At 33.1% G+C, this 23,430-nt stretch overlaps 1 protein-coding gene across 2 annotated transcripts in view; it reads right to left on the reverse strand.

Moving 5' to 3' along the window:
* LOC149424825 (agrin-like) overlaps positions 1-22,486 on the reverse strand; it is a 236,183-nt gene extending 213,697 nt beyond the window's left edge. For both annotated transcript variants that reach the window (XM_089650820.1, XM_089650819.1), the window contains exons 1-2: positions 22,356-22,486; positions 3,525-4,699 (exon numbers count right to left, since the gene is read on the reverse strand). In XM_089650820.1, the coding sequence (XP_089506946.1) occupies positions 3,525-4,476 (952 nt within the window). In that variant the 5' untranslated portion in view covers positions 4,477-4,699; positions 22,356-22,486. The remainder of the gene's footprint in view (positions 1-3,524; positions 4,700-22,355) is intronic.
* Between the last annotated feature and the right edge of the window lie 944 nt (positions 22,487-23,430).

The following is a 23,430-nucleotide window of genomic DNA, read 5'->3' on the forward strand; positions in this document are numbered from 1 at the left end:
GGGTTGGTTATCCTATAAATGGTTCCCGGTTACCCAAACTCGCTTCGCAAATTCAATATTAAATTATTATTATTATTATTACTAAACAGTGTTGAAGTTCTTTTTGAGCCTTTGAAGCCAGTCGTTGGTTCACGACAACAGATTCTAATTGAGCGTAAATTATTAATTTCAAGAAGAAATTTGTACTTGATACTGGTGTTAACACACTCGAATACGAATATATGTAGAAGCCGCTAATAATGTTTCCTTTGAGGTTCACACATTAATCAAGTTTTCTTGCCGTTAATTGATTTATGGAATGGTTTCATTCGAAAAGGGAAATATTAAGGCACAGATAAATTCAAAATTTCATCCGAATTGCAAATTTCAATTTTATGCATAGCACAAAGGATAACAAATTATTATAAGCAATAATTAGTATATTGAAATATCCATACAAATTGAAAATATCTCTAAAGTAAAAATAAATACCGCCGACGTGAATTGAACCCGCGCCTTCTGATGTCCGGTCAGGTGTTCTGAGACCACTGAGCTATTTCGGCTTTTACTCGGGAGATATTTTCAATTTGTATTTCAAGAGACTAATTATTGCTTATAATAATTTTTTTGTTTTTTTATAATTAATAATTTTATCAGCAGTACTATTATATATCTTTAAAATATTTAAAACATTGTTGATAACAAACAATATCATTCGATTATATGTTTTTTTTTCCAACGACTAACAATGATAGTTTGTGCATAATTAATAATGGAAGTAAAATTAATTCCTTACGTGTGAAGTATATTTAGTTTTATTATCAGTTTGTTGGTCGAGCGACGGCCTCCGTACTTTAAGGGTAAGGCTCATGAAAAAAAAAATTAGCAAGCTTGATATCATGGCTTCAAATTCCGCCTTGCGCAGTATTTTTTGAAAATAATTTGCGTTATTTCATTATTTACACATTATATTTTATTATTTACATACGATGTGGTAACTTTCCGGTTAGTTCTAGAGTTGAAGATACTCTCGGTATCTCCCTAGTGTAGGAACACCATTTGGAACTGAAATGGTTTTGGCCGTGTTCGATGACCAGATCTGAATAGCCAGCTAGTTCCCCACCTTCATCTCCCCCATCTCCTTCTACTTCCCACTATTTTCAGCCTCACAACAAACCCCAATTGGAAATGCCATAGACTCGCTTGCTCCAGACGGCTGGGAGCGGTTGGGACTCTAGTGCGGTTTCACATCAATAAATTAAAAAGCTTCGCAACTTTCAAAAATTAATGAAATTAAACCTTCAAATTTACCTTCACCTATTTACTCGTATTTCAGTATGATTTGTATTAAGTATGTTTGAGCCCTATGGGTGTTTAGTAAATAAATTTGATTGAAATTTGAAGTTAGTTAAAAGTGGAGTAGTGACATGTGACAGGTAGAATCTAAAAAAGTAATACATAAAATATAATGTAAGATTGAAGAACAGGAACTAATATACTGGTACACGGAGAAAAAAAAATCGGTAATCTTTTTAAAAACGGGATTGCAGGCCTTTGAAGAATGAGTTAATTGGTTTCCAGATAAACTTTTAGTTAAATACGAAACAATTGACACGTGTTAATAGTTTCGACAGTAAAAATTCTAATATTTTCGTGTTTCGACATTATATATTATCAAGGCAAATGCAGGTGCATGAACACGTGTTTCGATGTAAAGGAATTTACTGAAAGTTAAATCAGGAAATAGCCTGGAATCCCGTTCTTAACTGGATTACCAATAATAATCAATAAATTGTAAAAAAATATAGCAAATCTCATTTTTCTCCGGGTATAGTGTATAAAATTCATTAATAAAAATGTTAATTTAATGTAAATCTAGAAATTTTAACTAAAAATCGAGAATATCCCACTCAATGAGGCGCAATTTGAATACCTACAGAAGTCGTAGATACTTAAGAAAGACATATCAAAATTGGGCAGTGAAACTGGCAACATATAATAACTTCTAAGTACTTTTCATGGCAAAAATATGAAAATCGATATTTCAATTATTCTTGCGAAGTATTAAATTTTTTCATTCGAATGCACACTTTTCATTATCTACTTGAATAATTGGAATAGTTACATTTTATATTCCCTGCACTAAATTACATTCAGTATTGATATTTATCGGGGGTAATGGTGCGTGCGGCGTGCAGCATTGTGAAAGGCTTCCGTGACTGTTTGCTACCCCCCACCCCCGCCCACTATACCACCCACACCTCCAACCCCCCACTCCCTACCCCCACCATCCCATATGTACCCACACCAGGGGCCATATCCAATGGATTTTCGAAGGAAAGCCACGTGTTTACCTTATTTTGATCATTCAAATTATTTATGGTTTAAATCTTTTAAAAAAAGTCTCGGATTTCACAAAATTCGTTCGTTTTATTATCCATGCGTGATGATGCTCCATTCAGCGAAGCAGAACCCATTTTAAAATATTAAATAAAACCGATTAATTTGAACGAAACTCAATAGTTTGTGCAATATTATGCATATAAACTTGATTATTACGCTTACTAGCTTCGGACACAATCATGTCTTCATCGGGGCACGACAATAACTAAGCAAAGTAAATTATTTAAACTGTTTCCAGCACCAAATGTACAAAGACATATTAAAGGCTGTTTCCATTTTAAAGATGTGTAAAAAAATATCATAAAAATCAGGAATACTAGAAACTCATGAGAAATTGAAATCAAGATATAAATCATATTTTTAAAACAACCTTAGTGCAAACACCATTACATTTACCAAGCCATAAAATACTACAATAATTAGACTTTATTTTTAACGAATCGGAACAAATAAAAAAATTAAACTATTTTTCACAAAAAACTTGAATTACAAAATAAATATTTTATCCAAAGAATGTAATAATATACAACCAAACAACGAATCGTGCTCCCTTATCAGGCACAATAGCTCCTATTTTCTGATAAGGTATGTAAATGACCAATAATGGACCTTAAATAAAATAAGATATATAATTGTGAACCTAATTTAAAATTCCCATAAAACAAAAATCGTAATGTAAATAATAGCTGCTAATCTTAATTTTTATTAATATTTTTTTTAATCAAGTTTAATTTGTAAAACTACATTTTAATTTTATTTATTTACTTTATACTCTCATTTAAATTTACTAAAAACACTACGTTTATAAACAAAACCGGCAGAACTTGTTTATAAATAAAGTAAATATATATATATTAATAAATATATATATGATTATTTTTATGTATTTGTGAAAGTTTAATTGACTTAAATTTAATAATATTACTACTAATGTTATATATATATATATATATATATATATATATATTAGTAGTAATATTATTAAATTTAAGTCAATTAAACTTTCACAAATACATAAAAATAATCTTAATATTGTGTTTCATTGATAACTAAAATTTAATCAAAAAAATTGATCATTGGTTTAGGAAATAATTTATTTGGTTAACGTATATAAAAGTGTAAATGAGGGTATTATTACTTACAGTTAAAATAAAGTAAAAGTCCAGCCACCAGCGCAAAGACCAGCAGCAATAACATCAGCAACAGTGTGAAGATAGCGGGCTTACAGCATCCTCGCCAGCAGTCTCCCGGAGCCTCGCTTCTGGGCCCCGCTACTCCGACCACCACTCCCTTGTTCTTGTCCAACACCCCGTACGAGGCCACCAGCCCTCCGACAGGCCGACTGTTCGTTGCATCGGGATTGCCCAAGAAACCACAACACGTATTGTCCAAGTTCTTCTGCAACCCTCCTCCCACTTGAGCCGAACTCACTGACATCGGTTCATTCGGTACACTGTGTTCTGAATGGGGATCGTTCAACTTATTATTGTACACTTCGTTTACCTTGTCTCCGCTATTCAGACGACTCCTGCTAGTTTCCACTTTGCCGCCCGATGGTTTGGTCGTGTGTTCGAAATACCAGTCTCGTTCTTCCGCCCGTAAAGTTCTGTCATTTCCACCCTCAAATACTTCTTTACCCGAAGATTCACTGTCAGTTCTGTAAGTCGAAGATTCGGCCGCTGGGTATCTTCTGATAGTGGAGTAATTTTGACCAGAGCTCCTGGTCGTATCAGGTTGGTACCAATTGTGATCTTGGTCGGACCTGGCGCTTCTGGTGGACCTTCCGCTATAGCGATCTTCCGTTCGGTATAATCTGTTTCTGTCGTCATAGTAATCATCCGGACGGATAGTTCTAGTTCTCTCCTCGAAAGGCTCCCTCCTCTCCCTTGGGTCTCTGGCGGCCGTGGCAGTAGTGGCGTAGTCCGGTGATGAGGTGGGCCACTCGTCGGCGCTGTACCGTTCCGCCGTGTCCGTGGCCGTGGCGGGCGCGTGCTGAGGCGTGTAGCGCGTGTAATACGTGTCATCCACTCGATCACTGCCACTCGCGTAATACGAACTCACGGGGGAGGAGTAGGTAAACATATTACGTAACATATTGTCAGCAAAGACAGTATCACTTTAACACGATTAGCGTCATCGCTTTGTTATACTAATTTAGAATAATAAATTATTTTGGATTCGGGGAAGACGTTGATTCGGAAATAATTGATTGAATTAAGTTATTTCAGTAAAACACATTTTACTATTAACGTTAGGTCCATTTTAGATGTATTATTAAAAATCACGTAAAATTAGTCCGGCAATGAAGATACAGCATCTGAAACAAAATAAACACAAAAATGAGACGGGCTATGCTATAAGTATTCAGACAGTTTATTCGTTAAACACGCAGGCATAGGGTTGACATGATAATAAAGTAACGCAGATTTCATTAAATGAAATACTTTTCACATAACGCCACCCAAACAGATCACACTGCCACCATTTACTCCCGTATAAAATTTTATTCCGTTTAATAAATTTTACAATAAAGTTTATTTCCTCCGGACCTTTTTCTTTCTCGTCTACTTCTTGAAATCTGTAATCCGGCGTTAGGTAATTCACCCCTTATTTTCATTTCCTCCATATCCCGTCGCATAAAGGACCGCCACAGTAAGCGCCACCTTTACACAATGTGCGTGTATTTTATTACAAGAGCATATAAGCCTTGTCGTCATATTATTACACATTTTCCTACTGTAATCATTTTTTCTGGATAAATACGGAATATAAGACTTTTCTCTTGTTTCTTCTTTGGTTGCTCCGGGTAATCCTTGTTACGAGGTTTATTTAGAGCACATATATTATAGCTGCCCCAAATATACTGCTGTATTGTTTGTCGCCTTGCTATACCTACAATAAATATAATTAATTATTGTGTTCTTTATCGGCTCGATATAATAATTAAGAACGCTTCAATTTAACCCCACTTTTGGATACCATATAAAATTTCACGTGGTTATCAAAAAAATTCTAATATTTCAATCCTAAACCAATTTCCTCATGGGAAAGGACCAATCCTCTTGACCAGGACTTACAGATAGATTCGGGTAGCTACTTATTTTTTGACCCGAACATTTGATCTAGAATGACGTCAAATACGAAATAAGCCTGAAAAGCATTTTCATCGAAAGGTTTCGCTGAAGCCATGTAATGAACATGGCGTTCGGATTTAATTTATTTCTGCTCCCTGGGGGTTTTTACACATGCGATCATTTTGTGGTCTAATTGTTTTTAATTAAATGTCTTGTATTTTTATATGTACTCGTACCTACACGGATAATCTGCATACGTGACATATTCGATTGGGGGCAACAGAAAATGGATATTATAACGGGAAAGAAAACCAATTGTTCCAATACTTAGATATTTTTTCTAATGTTTGTGAACGATATAATGCATTCATTACAATTTTTTGGTATAACCGGTTTTCTAAGTTGCTTAAAAACTGGCTTTTTGTATAGGGTTTTAAGAACATAAAACAGTTTTCATGGTCGCTGTAGTTTGCTTTATCGTATTTCAATATTACACAACAAACATTGGAAGAAAAATATATAAAATAAAAAAAAACATCACGGTCTGGCGGATGTGAAACATCGAAATTGATTTTTATTAAAGGAAGTGAAAATTTACGTAAACAATCCTTTATATGTATATTGATTATAAAAAAATAATTTTTAAACTAAAAAAAAAAACATTATTTTTTTAATGATAAACTAATGTTTATAGGACGAGGTTTTTATGCATAGCAGAAAGGATGATAAATTACTATAAGTATTAATCGCCTGTAATATCAATACAAATTGAAAATGTCTCCCGAGTAAGAATAAATGCCGCCGAAGGGAATTAAACCCGCACCTTCCGATGTCCGGTCAGACGCTCTGAACCACTGAGCCACGTCGGCTTATTTTCAACCCACCAAATAATTCAATTCCCGTCGGCGGTATTTATTTTTATTTGGTAGATATATTTTTTTATTTTTTATTGATATTTTCTAAAATTTGTATTTATATTACAGGCAACTAATTATTAATTATAATTATTTATTACGATAAAGCATAATTCAATTGAAAAATTCATCAACATTTATAATAGATCCATTGCCAATTTTAGTGAGAACAGAAGCAGATATACCGCACAGAGTTTTGGCGGCCGGGGGAAAGAGCTGACTAATCACGTGGCTGGCCAAATGAAGCGTAGTTCCGAGCAAGAGCGTCATCCCGTCTTGCCACGCATTCTGCGAAAGAGTCAGTTTTAACCCCGAGTCGTTCCAAAAAAAATTCATATCAAAAAGATGAAAGACTCAATATTAGAAATATTTGAAGATAACACATTCAAAAAATTAAAACTTCATTTTTTTTCTCCTCAACAAATGCAATATATTAATAACATTTTCAAATGGATAATATATTTTAATAGTCTTCCCGAAGAATTCAAAATAGTTACAGATTTGGTATTGTTCAAGAAATAAATAGACTCCTTTTAAAAATCGGAATACCTAAAATTATCAAAAAATAGAAGTTAATTTAATTATTGCAATCCTTTTGTATATCTTTTAAGGTCCACATCCTAGCACGTACTATTTGAACAATCTATAATATTATATTTATTTTCCACACAAAACTCAATTTACTTTTAACTGGCGATGAAATACTATAAAAATATAAATATTACACTACATTGTTGTGCAATCCAATTATGTTTATCTGTATTAATTATTAAGACTAAAATTTATTAAGAAATTAAATAATCAATTTTAGAAAAAAAATGTTTTCTCTCATTTAAGTCCCTTTTGGAGAATTTGTGGAAACGTGCTGGGAGATACAAACACATTTATGATCCACGGAGACACTCTTATATTTTAGTACGGGCGTTTTATATTGGGGGAGTACTTTCAAATAGATATTAGAGATTGGATGACAGTAGTAAAGAGTTTAAAATGTGTTGATATATCCCTAATTTACGATATATTTTGTTTGGACTAGATTTTGGCTGTGTACGCAAAATCAATATTTGACGAAATCTGATTTGAATTACGTTTCTGGATCGGAAAATCAGAACTTTTTTTTTTTCAAGATGTCCTTACATCACAATTGGTATACGTTTTGAAAATGCTCTACGTGACTTTTTTATTTTATCTTTTCAAAAAGCAGTTAGGGTTTTTATCAAAAAGTTTTGTATAGTACATATATATATAGGTAAATCATTTTAAAGAAACACTAACTTACTTGTGCAGTGGTGAACTGGATGGATCAAAATAAAATAAAATGTAGGTACTTCGCATTAGATCTGTCACAGAATTCATATATAATAATAATTGTTTATTCCAGAATGTGGGGAGGTGAGTGCAATCCCACACATTCCATAAAATATAACTACAATGTTATATACAGAGATTCAAGTAAGTACAAATAAAATAAAATATGAGATGTAAGTTTGATAAAGCAAATAAAACATAAGAAAAAGTAAAAGGAAATATATAGAATGGAGAGTGATGAATGATATATAAAAATGCAAAAATCAGTCATTTTAAATACATGTAGGATTACGCAAGATTTTTTAAATATTTATATTGAAGGATCAGTAGGATTTATAGGTCCAACTAGAAGTTATACCGAGCCGAACAATCTGATATGAAAATATCTGAAGTCGGTGAATTATTTTCCCATTTGATCTCTGGTGATTTGACATGTTGTTATTGTATTATTTTGTATTTATTATGCTTATATAGTGCACTTGCATAATTTGAATTGACTAGATGATTTGTGGAAAAGTGTAGAAGGGTTTAGTTATTCCCGTGGGGAAGATTTAACCAGAACATAAAGTCGGAAAATTAGAAATCTGAAGAATGAAACAAAACAAAGTAAAAAGAACATTTTAGAATTAAGTCGCGAGTCTAAATTTAAACGCAGTTGATTACGCACCCATTATCTTTGATAATTTTCGGGGTAAGAGGGGACTGTGGAGGCGTGTTCCTAATTAATTCGGAAATCTTTTTAGTAAATTTAGATACCACTAATGTTCATAAATACATTTAAAATGTGTTCTCCTAAACATAATTTGCCTTCACTATTTAGCGCCCTTTTGATAATTTTTTCACAAAAAATTGAAGAACACGAACTATCCTACTATTTTTAATTATTAATCTAAAAATGAAAGTGTCTCATTTTTTGAAGTAGTGTTAAGTTCCTGTGTCAAACTATCTTTCCTAAAGGATAGTTTTATCTAGCGAAGTTTAGTGTCTTATCTTTTATCCTATCAAAGCAAAATTGTAACCGAATTCCTCACATCCTGACAAAACTCTCAATTTATGTGACGATCAAGCAAAGGTATCAAGAGATTTAAGGTAGCGAAATTGCTTTAAGATGTCTTATACTTCTTCTCATTCTTCGAAGACATCCTTCCGTTCCTTTGTCATTACTCTACTTCCTTCTATCCGTGTCTTTCCATTCTCATCAGCAAAGTTTTTATTTACTGTCGCTGCGCATTTTATCCTAAAACCTCCAACGTTTTTTTTACATGGCTCTTTGAACACAAGTACTGAATAAATGTTTTAGACCAATGCCACATAAAGCAAAAGTAAACGGATGTTATTTTTTAAATGAAGAGCTTTGAAAAAACAAACTTTTACATGGTGTTATCTAAGGTATCTTTTTAATTACTTACGATGACGTCCATTTCATTAATAAATATTTTTTATTTCTCCTTTAGTCATCAAAAAAATATCCACAAGTTTCGAAATATGATATACAGTCTATTGCCAAGCCTAACATCGTCCTTAACAGATTATTCGGTGTCCGTTAATGTTCGACAAACAAAATAACGCAATTCAATGAAACTAGATACGATTTGTAAATGATTGTGCCCTCCTTAGTAAGTTTAACGTATGACAAAAGAATGTCCCCATTAAGCAAATACTGCGGCGGACACCGTTATTCTGGAAAGTTTTGCTGTCATTGTACATTACACGAAATGTGAATTAAACTTATTCAAACGCTACGGGGATTTTCACGTAACGTTGAGCAAAATGAGTTCCATACAATTTGCCAAAATTTCAAGCAGCGGTCAAACTTTGCTGGTCTTATTAGCGCCAACTGTCCCCAGGACAAACCTCTCAGGTTATAATTCCGCACTCCCTTCGGCGCGGCGGTTCATGAATAATTGTATATTCCTTAGTTTCGCGAGGTAGGAAGAATATTGGATGAAGTCGGGAGCGGACTGATTATATGAGACCTTTTGGGAATATTCCGATAAATCGGTCTTTTGCGGCCGACTCAATGGTCAAAAGGTCAAATATTTGTCGGCTCATTGAGCCAGCCCGAGCTCTCATCTCGCAAAGGGTTCGGACTTAGCCGCTTTATGAAAATGTCTGTTCTTTACCTCTCTCCTGTCGCCGTAAAAAACATACATATCTCCTGGGCAGGTACGGGTTATAATTTTACAGCCAAAAACTCCCCTGAATCCCAAAAAGTCCTCCCGAGTCGGCGGTCTACGAGTTTATGTTGCGGACCTCTTTGTATCGAAGGTTTTTTATTACGATTAATAAAATATCCGGAAAGAACTATTTATTATTCTATTCACAATGAGATATTCTTCGATAAATTGAATACAGTGTATGTAAGGAATTTAAACAGCGTGTAAAAGAAAGAGATGGACATTGCCCTAGCCCCAAGAAATAATTTACCCCTACATGGAAAAGGCTGAGCCGAATTCTGAAATCTTTGGCAAATCCAAGTATTTGTGTTTTTTTGCGAATGATGAAAGGTTTTTCTGTTAAAAGAATGTATTTTTATGTTATCAATTTGCTGTCAAAAAAAATGTCGGTTCCGAAGTAACACCTTCATTGCCGGTTAGATACTTATATAAATATTAGTGTTGGCTCTTAGGTTAGCTTGCTTAACGCTTGGAGGTTCGAATCTATTGAAGGGAAATTTAGTTTCAAAATAAACCATTTGGTGCACGTCTAGCATATTTATACGATTTACTTACAGAGAAATTATACGAATAAATAATAATTATATGCGCATCCCGCACTAGTTTTATTTCGATTTTTTTGTATTGTTAAAACAAATCAATCAACACATTTCATGATTCAAGCTTACTCTATGATGTTAAAATAGTATTATATTATGTCAAACCATATCGGAGCCTGCCAACTATTCTCCGGGTCAAGTAGTTAATGGTGGAAACTTTGATTTTAATTGAAAGTGCGCCAATCTTTAGCGGATTTACAATAACTTTATTATTGCTGGTTTGAAAAAATATGCCACACGCGAGCTATCGTTCAGCAAAAACTCACATAACGCGATTAAATAATCAATAGAGACCAGTGTGACTCGGCGCACTTAGGTTAAGACTTCAGCATACCTGGCCAACGCTTCTACATTGCAGCGATCAGTTTCAATCTTCCTTTATTTATTGGATGATTTTTATAGCGCCGCTTTTGCGAAATATCACCTCAGGGGCGCTGTACAGTTAATGCAGATATTACAAAAAAAAATATAAATATTACAAATTGAAATTGAAATTGAAATTAAGTTAAATAAAATGAAGTACAGAAACAGGTGACACGGAGATGGAGAATCTGCTGCAAGAATCCTAGATGGTGAGGAAACTGGACCAGCTGCTGCAGCGAGAGAGTCCACCGCGTCCACCAACAGTGCCAGCACGAGGTTCGTCATCCTTCCAGGTATGTGTCTGCTGCTAATAGAGCGCTGACACAATGTCCTCTCATGGATTCCAGACCTTGGCAGCACCGCTGTGACATTCGACGAAGGTAGAGGATGGAGACTCTGCAGCAAGAATCCCAGGTGGTGAGGAAACTGGACCAGCTACTGCAGCGAAAGAGTGCACCGCGCCACCAACAGTGCCAGCACGAGGTTCGTCATCCGTCCAGGTATGTGTCTGCTGCTAATTAAGCGCTGTCACAGTATCCTCACATAGATAACAAACCTTGGCAGCACAGCTGTGGCGTTCCATCTCCTTGTACACTTGTTTCTGGTGATTATGTTAGTGGTGCATTGTTCCGAAATAAAAGGCGGCGGACGAGATAATAAATCACCTTGGGCACTTGTTAGGGCTTTCAGAGTTTCCAAGAATAACATTGAAAACATCTGGCGTACCTAGAGTTACCGATTCTCGTCCCAAGTTCAACTTAAGCGAATTTAGAATATTTTTAGCACAATTTTCGATTATTCATTTTTGAAACACTGCTCTCTAGTCACATTATTATTAAGTTCTGATTACTAATTAGTAAGTTAATTTAAAATGTTGATTCACTGATTTTTAAAATAACTTCAAAGGGATGTTGCCTCGTTTCCCTTGAAAATACTAAAAAAACACAAAGCGGTTGGAGACGGCATGACGCGTCCAGCTGCCACAAAGGGCGCTTCACATATCATAAAACACAAGGTGAATGGTGATAATGATACTATGTGACTTCAATGTAGGTTCAGATACAGCAACATAAATCTCTTACAAATTTTCGAGAAAAACAAAAATTTCCGAATTTTACCTTATTGGTAATGTCAGATTTCAAACAATATTAACATTTCATAACCGCGGTAGTATTTGAAATTATATGAATCGGACTTCGAGAAATCTGATTTCCAAGATGCCGGTTCCTTACCTACCTCTTTTTTTATAAAGGTAAGTGCAAATTAGTCTAAGCATGTCACAAAGATTATAACATCAAACAGTAAAATTTCATATAAATAAATTAATGTATCGTCACGAAAATTTTAAAAGTAAATTATACCAGTAAATTGATTATTTTTTGAGAAAAATACTATAATTATGACCTTTTTTGCCTTTTTCATTCACTTTGCACTTACTATCCAATTAACAATAATATAATGAGTAAATGACCTGTATTGCCTTCTTCATTCATTTTTCACTTTCTATCCAATCAACAATGATAAACCAATAGTAATAATATGATAAACGCAAATGTACTTTTACAAAATGTTGGTCACCATTTTGTTGGTGTTATGACGCAGTGCGTTAGCCGCATTAGTAAGCCAGTTGAAGTCAACAAGTTGACAAGTAGCCCGAAGGCCATTTACAAAAACATCTATTTTCTTGTACTTAACTGAATACGATTTATAACAATTCTAACAGTGGTTTTTCAACAAAACTTTTACTTGAATGATGTAATAAATCTAGATATTTTTTTAAGATAATGTTTTAAATTTTAAACACACTTGTAGCAAATTTGATAAAGGAGGGTTTGAAGAAGTAAACATAGAAAGATAAGATTTTAATTTATAACATAGATAACCTCAAAAACAAACAACAAATATAACATCTGATAGTATTAATACTCCAGCGTCTGGACCGTGTAGGCCCTCTGATTGGTCAAATTTAAATTGTCTGTTTCGGTTAAATTCCGCTAACTTGAAAATTAAGACACGATTTCATACTAAAATAGGATCGCCTCATAATAATACGAGATTTCTTCAAAAGCAACGTTTCTGCTCATATAATTTTTGGATAATATCGAAGAAAATATGTTTTAGAAAGTTCATAATCCATTGGATTAATTACATTACAATGAAAATTATCCACAGTTACGTGATTATGCTTGACGTTTATAAAAAAAATCACGCGTTCCTTCAATGGCCGATACGCACGGCTATAGATGGCCGACAGAGAGCGCACCTCTGGCGGTTTAAAAACGAACCAAATGAATGGCGCGAATATTTAAATATGCAGCTCACAATATTTGACTACTTACGATTAACAAGCGTTTACTAAGAAGATTTCTTCTCGAAGCTTATCACTTTGTAATGGCATTTTTCATTATTATTTATATTTTTTTTGTTTATTAATTATAACTGATTTTATATTGACATGTTTTCTAATTTCTAAAATTTCAAAATTATTTATTTGCGGTGCTTTATATCCTGAGTGAAGTATTTTAAGACTTGATTTTTTTTATCGAAAGTGTGATCATTATTCAAAAGATGATTTGCGAACTCAGATTCACTATTTCAAAGACCGTTTGAAGAGAATATGTTTAATTTTTTTATTTAGTATTTCAACTATCAATTTATTAGAATAATCGTTATTAAATGCTATTTGTCTTATGAATATATATTTTTTATGGTTATATGCTATTTGTTTTTTTCAGGTCTTAAAATACTTCACTATAAATAATTTTGAAATTTTAGAAATGAGGAAACATGTTAATATAAAAGCAGATATAATTAACAAGAATTTTTTTATAAACTCTCTTTTAAATATTTTCCCACTCAACTGGTCTTTCCCGTCTAACGATATTGTAATTCCTAATTATTATAAACCCAGCCTACTGTTACCCCTCCCCCTCCTCCCACTTCTTCTTTCCCAATTGCAATCTATATTTAATTTTTGACTTCGGTGTATACACAATAAAATGTAAACATTATATATTTTCATTTATTGGACAATTTGCATAGCGCCGCTTTTGTGAGATATCACCTCAGGGGCGCTATATTGTAATAATCTACCTTTATATATAAATTTTTACTCTCTTGATGATGTTGTATATATAATCTAACTTTAAACTTTATTAGATACAGTAACAGTTGTAGGTAAAGAATTACCACCAGTTGGAGTAAAATTAACACCTTTTAATTAAACCGACTGCTAATCTCATCGCACGATTCCCCTCCTCTTATTCACAAACACTGGTACAATTAATAAATATGTAATAATCTATTATTTAAGTCAACTTTTTTATAACTATCTTTAATGGTGACAAACTAAACGATATTGATTCAACTTATAGACATTGACGGTTGTAACACATATTTAAGCACTGCAAGTCTCCTATGAGCTAATTATATTAGGTACCTAAGATAACAGTTAATATCAGTTGTAGACATGTAGTCAATAATAGTGTTTCATTTGAAATAATCCATCACAAATACGTAAAATTTCATTTATTCAAACAACCTCCATTCTTATTATGCGTAAATTTAGCATGTTATTATTAATTAACTCCTTCCTGTTCCGTGTTTTAACAATATATATACTCACCCTCTCTATGTGAATGTCCTAATATCTATCTATTAAATGTAACTGTTGTTAATATCACTTAAAATGGGCGAAGCCCAAGTAAGTGCCGCTCGCAGGGCCTAGCAGAAAAAAACCCGCGAAGCGGGTTTTTAACTGCTAGTAGTTTGATAATTATGGTGCAATTTATGCTTACTAAACAAAAGATTTAACTTTTGAAGTGAAACTTCTTTACGCGCGTCATGCAATTTCGAGGACCGGAGTAAAACCGACTCATGACCGAAACGAAAATGCGGGTACCCCCACCACCGATTAAAGTTCATTTGATCTAGTCAAAGTTTTGAAGTAACATATAAATGCTTCTTAGCTCATCCCGACAACTGGCGTTGGTGGTGTAATGGTCAGCATAGTTGCCTTCCAAGCAGTTGATCCGAGTTCGATTCTCGGCCATCGCACATTATTTTTTTGTTTTTAACGCCTTTTTCATTCAATATCTTATTTTTTAGTAGGTCAGAACATTTTTTAAAAGAAAATAATATTGCAAAATAATAAAAACACTTATCTCACTGTGATAAAACATTACTCCGCTAGAGCGCGCTTTGCGTTATTGTGTTGGATTAAAATTATTATCTAATCCGTATATTATGATAATTGTATTACATTTATTTAATTAATTTATTTATTTTGATAATATGTAATAATTTACAGAAAAAAAAATTAAAACTATCTCCCTCTGATAAAATATCCGTTCGCTAGAGCGCACTACGCGATCTTGTGTGGGATTCTATTTCTGTACATTGTACATTATTTTTAAAAATATATTATATTTTGGGTGTGATGTAGGTAACATTATAAAACATAACAAGCTCTCATATTTTCAGAACCTACATAATATAATCAATTTATGCGGCTTTGCTTACAGTTGGTGCTCAGCGTGGTTGGCTTTCAATCAGTTAAGCGAGGTTCGATTCTCGGCTGTGGCATTTTTGAAGTGAAACCTTGTTGAGGTGGGGGAGCCGCTCACGAACGTTCTCTCTCTTCTCTTCTTTCCTCTCTCTCAGACACCAGCGAACTGCGCCACGCCAAGCATCAGCTGAAACTAGAAGTTTCACTTCTGTCTTGCGTAGGCTTGACACACCCACTTTTTTTTATTATAGCCAGTAGCTTTTCTTTTATTAAGTAGAAAATCTTCAACTTTGAACGTATAATTTTCCAACCGTATTCTATTTTCAATGCGTACAAGACATTGTTATAATGTATTGTTAGAAAATAATTTATTTTGACCTAGTTAACAAAACATATTTCGAGAATATATGAACATGAAATGAAGATCAAACTTTTAATCCGTAACCATAACATAATAAATCAGCTCATTATTTCCCATTGATTCATCGCTGACAATGGGGGTAATTTGACTGCAGTAAAATAAAGAAAAATGCGAACATGAAATAAATATTTCTGCTTATTATTTTACAAAGTATTATTTATCCATTTTACATTAAACCATTAGGTTTTACTTGGAAATCTAGAAATATAAAAGGTAAAAAATATTGAAAGCAAATCTCATCAGAATAAAGATCAAAGGTCATATTTCACAACCGCCTTCGAAGCGCTGTCATCAAGTTACAGTTTTCCTTTAAAATAGGTTGAAGGGAAAGGACCCGCCTGTTATTCTGTCAAAGAGTTGAGAAATTGAAGATAATTAAAATTAGAAAAAATTATTCCACATTTTAAGCATTTTGTATCCTCTCGACCAGAGAAGATTTTCTAATAAACTGGGAAAATTAGTATTATTTCTACCCTCATCAAAAAGCTTATTAGATTTTTTTACATTTGATTTCTTCAAGGTGCTTGTGGTACATCTTGGAATTGATAAGTTGTTGATTCGATTCCCAACAGAGCGTAAAATATGTGTTCATTGCAGTTATTGAGCACTTGTATTGTTATTTGTTCGCTTGTCATCGCTTTGTATATGATCTACATTTTGTGTTATATTACTTGATCGGTATTATGTAAGGCACACTGTAGGAGTAATCTTAAGAAAATTGAATACAAGATATGATACAAAATAATTGAAGTGATTTATTTTTGGGGTATTATGCCATGTTGCGCTACCTCTTTCTTTATACAATCCCCACCAGGGCAGATGCGTGATTATGGACACTGTAATGCTGGCTCTTACAAATTCTCGATCAAAACAAAAATATCCGAATTATTCCTTAAAGGTAATATCAAATTTCAAATAATCCCGGCAGTGTCATTAACATTTCATAACAGCGGCAGTTTTTTCAACTTTATTAATCGGTACCTGAGAAATCTGATTTCCAAGATGCCGGTTCCTCACATCTCATTTTTTATAGAGAAAACTGCAAACAAGTCTAAGTAGGTCACAAAGTTTATAAGAAACAAAAAAATTGTGTATAAATAAATATATGTATCATCATCGAAATTTAAAAAACTGTACCAGTAAAAGTTGATTCAGCTTTGAGGAAAATATATCATAATTATGTACTGCTCTTTTCATTCGCTTTGCACTTACTATCCAATCAACAATAATATAATGATTAAATGACCAGTGTTGCACTACCTTCTTTTTTAGCCAACCCCCTTCGGGGTAGATGTGTGATTATCTAGGCTGCAATGCTCTCCGAAACGTTGGCTATAGAAGGAGGTAACCCCAAAAATAAATCACTATGAAATTAAATACAATTTTTTTTGTTTGTTATAGTACAGCGCACTTGAAGTGAAATAACACAAAACTGCGCCATATAAATGTTATGTTATTTTCATTATAATTATTCAAAATAAAGACAAAACCCGTATCACCGCTATCATGCAATTATTAATATTTTCAAAACATTTCGATTATTTTGAGTAAATAGTGTTGTATAGAAATTGATTTATTGTACCTGGATGAAAATGAAGCCACATAGTGAATTTGCAATTATTGAAGGTGTAATAAAGTACTTAATTATAATGTACATTTTAAATGTAACACAGTTATTTATTTTTGGGTACTTTCTTATTTAGCCAATGGTAACACGGATGTGTTTACACGTTGTCTTCCCTGATGATGGACATGGAAATGTTGGCTACAGAAGGAGGTAGCGCAATACGGCATAATACCCCAAAAACTAATTACTATAATGATTTTGTTTAATGTTATAGTTTTTGTTGAACTACAATTTACGGTTATTTATATGTTTATGTGGTATGATCCTAGAAGTCTCTCAATAATACTGCGATATGGGTTATTGCGTTTTTTAAACCGAGAACAATTTTACGGAAAGGTCTTAACTCGCTAGCAGCTGGGATGTGAGACAGCTATCTATCTACTATATTCGCATTTATAACTCTGTCACCTAACTGTCTCGCTCTTTATTCTGTAGTCTAACATATTACATAATAATCCCACAATTATGATGTAAATAGTTGTGCCAAAAATTTCCTCGGTTTACAGTATGTGCGTAATGCTGAAAAACAAATTTAACAAAAAAACATCTACCGTATTCAGAAAAGCAGACGTTCTCCCCACGGACGAGTTCAAATACGGATTTGTGCGACTTGTTCGACAGCACGAGGGGTTACGTCGACGTTCTCGGGCGTGAGATTCTGACACGAAATATATTTTCGTCGTAAATTTATTTTTCGGTAATAATATGTTTAATGTTAATAAGTTTTTTAATTCAAAAAATTACGTTTGGCATTCAGTAATTAGTTTTAAAACGAGTATCAAATCTATATAAATAGTCGATCCTTAGAAGTTCTAGTAAACCATATTTTCGAGTCGTTCTCGCTCCAGATAAATACGTTTTATTTAGTACAAACCCCATACAATGCAGATTAATAAAAACTTGATGTTACACCTAAAACAATAAATTATGTACATGCAACAATAAATTAAACGTTAGTTCATAAATATAATTATAATGCGTTAGAATCGTACTTCCGTTTATTGTCAAACTTATTTCTTTACTTTTTTGGAAAATGTTTACCAAATTTTTAATAAGGGATGATAAAATATATACGTATTAAAATAAATACTAACTGTTCAAGTAATAGGTTTCAATCGTGTGTTACTATTATTAGTGATTACAAAAGCAAACAAGTTTCAATAGCCCATGGGGATAGGATGGTGGGCTTGAGGGAAAGCTTATGGATCTAGTCTGTACGGAGTGACATGTATTGTGTGAATTTTATTTATTAATTTAAGGTTTAAAGATGTGAGGTGGTGAGTTGAATAAATGGAATTCACTACATAAAGTGTTAAAATATGTAATGCTCGGAGAATGAATGTGTTTTTCTTTGAGTACGTGTAAAATTGAGGGAGCTTAATTTATGTACCTACTTTTACTAAAGGATATTAGGTTTAGGTAAAAATTTAGCATAAATATGGCAGTTATAATAATTTATTCATTACCATTATACCTACTGTATAAATAAGTGTCAAAAATAACAAAATGCTTCAATTTTTGATGGACATGTAAAAGATCTTGATCGGATATTGTACACATGTTTCTTTGTGTCGTTCGTGTCGCATAAGCCAAGCAAGTATTGAATAGCTGTCATATATTGACAAAATGTACTTTGAATACAATTTTCTTTGTTTTTTTCAAATAAAGCATTTTTAACTTAAGACCGTTTCTCACAAAATATCGGTTTTAAATACTTTTCACCCTATGTCATCTTCTCAATACTGTGTGATGAACTATTCAACCCATATGCATACTTGAATTTCTACGGTTGCAATAGTTTGAACTCATTCAACCGACCTTTTTTATTTTAAATTTATGATCTTAAATTTAATTTGTTTTTTTTTTATGAGAGCTCCGCATAAATTTTACGTTTTCATGTATAATGTCCGAAATATAATGAAACGGAAATCTCTAACAAGGGCTTACAGATTTTGGGATCTATAACTAGGTTAATTAGAATCATCAACAATATTAAGTATATCAACTTGTTATATTTTGCATTTTTTAGATCTTATCTTGAATACAATTCTCCTGTCTTGAAGCCACATCATATTTACAGGTACTGAAAGAAATCAAAATAAATTCTTACTTGAGAACTTCAACACTCTTATAAATTAAATTGTCTGACAGATTTTACTGACTTATTATATCAATATAACATACTAAAATATGCATTTGATAGTCCATAATAGCTTGCACTGATAAGCTTTTGAATTTCCCTACGTAATACTAGAAGTCAGTAGAAGAAATTCTGGTACTAACTTCCAAATGTATTCCGCATTGCCTGGAATGCTTATGGAGGAAAATAATTATACCGAGTCAGTGGAGATCTTTAATTTATCACTAAACAAGTACAAAAGATTGTTAGTGTGGCAGTTCAGTTATGTATAATAAATATATACCGTATAAATATATATGATATATATTGATATATATTATTTGTGCTATTCATGTGTAAATATGTACTGTATTTACATATTATTTGTACTATTCATGTGTAAATATGTACTGCATTAATATTTAATTTGTACTATTCATGTGTAGATATGTAATGTAGGTATTAATTTATAATTTGTACTCTTCATGTGTAAAAGCCCCTAAAAGGGGAATTAATAAAGTAATAAATGTATAAATTAGTGAAACGATATTGTACAAATCTTAAAAATTAATATAACGTCAATAAATTCTAGGAGATACACAAGATTTTTAAGACTTCTCCTAAATATACAATTCATAATATAAAAATCATGAGTAGATTTTATAATACATATTGATTTGAAAGCTGATGCTTGAAACTATTTTCACAAGTCAGTATCTACCTAAAACTGTAATTAATTCACTATACAAATAAAAGTATACTTGAGCATTTTCGCATATAGGTATTTATATACTTATAGGTATTTATTACCCTTTTATTAGTTTAAAGGCAATATCATCTAAAAATCTCAAATCAACATCAGCATAAGAAACTTTTTGATTTAACCACATGTATAATATGCATCTTTATTTTTTGAATTTTCATTTCATTTCAATAATTAAATTTTTTGTGATTTACTCAACTACCATACTAGGCTCGTGCCTAGGTATTAATGTAGTCGTAAAAAATAGAGTCGTACATAAAGCTGTTTTTTATAAAATAAATATACCGTTGATTAAAAAAATCCTCGAGGTTGTTTCTAAAGGAAATAATGATCTAAATTGGTGTATGTCAATGCGGACATACGACGCGACTTCGTGTGACATTCGATGTACGTATGATATTTGTGCTAAATACCCCCCTATCCGTGTGTGCTTATCGCAGAGTTAAACCATATTTCTGGCTATTATTACACTCTAACACTGGATAGGCCTAACCACGCTTCCTGGGATATAAAAAATGTTTATGTGGAGGGCCAATAAATCCACCGTGTCGCCCGCACGCATGTACCATGTCCCGGAGTAACGTTACAGCGGCGACAAGCTCGCCTGATTGCAGGCCATATCGGAATAATATTACAGTGGACGCTCGTAAATCTACAGTGTGCACGCGCTTTTAAAAATAATTGAAACGAAACAATGGTGGTCATATTGGTCACGCCGCACATGCTGAATTATTGCGGAGGACAAATTAAATAGTGCACTTTAGCCATTTATACGGTGGGAACTTTTGCTACAATTCCCGGATAATTGAATACTTTAACACTGTTTTACTTTTCATTATTTGTCGTGGTTATTTTTCTGTAATGTGCCTGATTTAGGTATAACTGCATCCGAGAAAGAATTCATGCAGATCAATTTCCAAATTATTATAATTTTACATAGGTATTATGCCGCCTTCCGCTACTTTCTTATTTAGCCAATGGTAACACGGATGTGTTTACATGTTATCTTTAAATACATAGGTAAAATCATCATCAATCGCATGCTTTATTTATTCAATTAGATCCAAGTATTGAATTAGAACAGTCCAAAACATAAAATAATCATCGAGGCGTGCCTTATTAAATCAACTGAATTTATGATAGTTTAGATATACCCACAAATATTATTTTTCATTTCATAATTGCATACAATCTAAAACCAGGAATAAAAAATGTATTAAAATTCCACACGAAGCATAAAAAAGATTAATAGTAGTTGCAAACTGTTCAGCCTTTTTAAGAAAAAAAAAACAAATAAACGCGATAAATCCATTCATAAAAAATTTCCGATTTTTCATACCAAACGTTTTCTATTTCGGATACTTGGAATCAGTGAACTGGATTTTCAATTCTATTCTCATTTGTTCCTCAGCGTAAATGAAAATATATACAAAGCCGTTCTTTGAACGCGAATTTCAGTTTTATTTCTATTTTTCTTGCCAAATTCTCCACCACTTTTGCGAACAATGAATTTTTTACATAAAAAGGACACCGCTCTAACAATGTAAAGTTGTTACATTTTTTATAAAGATTTTGATCCTATTTTTACTGAATTGAATAGATACGTGAGAACGTCGCTTTCAAAAAAATTCCGAGCGTGTTGGTAGTTTTCCAATTAAATTTTAATTAAATACCGATTGAACTAGTTCAAGAAATACATCTTTAGTAATTGTTTTGTTTTGAAATTGGTTTTTTAAATTGTTTCGTGGAAAAGCGGTGTTAAAAATTTACTAAATAAAAACTGAAAACAGCATCCATACGGATGGAATGGACAACCGATGATGACACTGATAATTACTTAATTAAACTAAGTATATATAGATCTTGTGCAAAGTTTGTAAACCTTTACTTTTCTATGTAGGTACCTACCAATATATTCTACGTAAGTTTTTTTTTTAATTTTTACTTTCTACAATAATTAATTCTTACGTTTCAAGCAAGCTATGTAAAAAATACTCCATAATAGTTCTAACAACGACAAAAACATTATTATCAGCTATAAAACCAACATAATTTAAAATGAATATTACACGAAAAACTTTGTTTATGTTTGTTCGCTTACTTTGGTAAACTTTCAAAATGAATCTGAAAATATTCCAAGAGAGTGTCAATGTGTCACTGTTACATCCATCAGTCATTTGGAACCAAACATGTTTTGTTCACTTTGAGGTAATGTCATTGGCGGGTATTAGTGTCATTGCGTCGATGTTTCAGGAGAGAGCCACGTGTGACCGTCGTCGCTGGGCGCCCGACACACGTGCTGCCTGGTCGGCGACGCGCGCGCTACTGACTCTGGCTCCGGCGTTGCTAATATCTTCTCGGCGTCCCAACCGCCCCCACCCCTCCTCCCCGCCGTTGAACCCCCGGCACCCCTCGACAAGAGAAAGCCTACAAATAATGAGAAAAGTGTTAGCATGGTAACTGATATCAGTTCGATATAATTAGTATATGGAAAATCAACTATTTTAAAGTCGAGTTGTAATATTGAAATTTGATCAAATTTCTGAAGACAATAGTACAAATTTTGAAAAATAGTAACTTAAAAGGGGTGAAAACTTAGTGCAATTAGTTGACTGGTGATCATTACAAACCTACAAATGTTCGTCAGTCGGTTAAATACCTTTCTAGTCTTGTCGAACAGCTAAATCTTCACAGACCTAGTACAGTTATACCGACATATTAAATTACTTGTCAATAAATAATTAAAAATTCGATATCAGGTACAAAGTATCGTATTCCTTGACCAGTGACAGAGGCCCACTTTTCACTCTTCATACATACATAAGAGATATTTTCCATGTTTGTTAACTGACTTAGGAGACCTTCACAAAGTACATTTTCTCAGTCCTTCGTATCGATTACTTGATGCATCCGCTTTTTTCTGCAGCCTTTTATCGCGCATATACCGACTTTTGTTTATTTTATGAACCTGACGCCAATATGAGAAAAGCTCCATTTCGGATCTAAAATTAATTAAGAACGTCCGCTCAATGCTTGGCTCCTTTCTATCCCAGGCGACCTGGAAGGCTAGAGTAATTTCTACCCTTTTATCTTCGACCCACTTCCCACCCTCTTTATCCCCGACCCGGATAACAAACACTCCCGACTGACATCTACTAAGAACTATTCGCGATAGA

The sequence above is a fragment of the Hesperophylax consimilis genome, chromosome 3 (assembly GCF_061612785.1).
Source record: "Hesperophylax consimilis isolate HC1 chromosome 3, BYU_Hcon_1.0, whole genome shotgun sequence".
Taxonomy (NCBI): domain Eukaryota; kingdom Metazoa; phylum Arthropoda; class Insecta; order Trichoptera; family Limnephilidae; genus Hesperophylax; species Hesperophylax consimilis.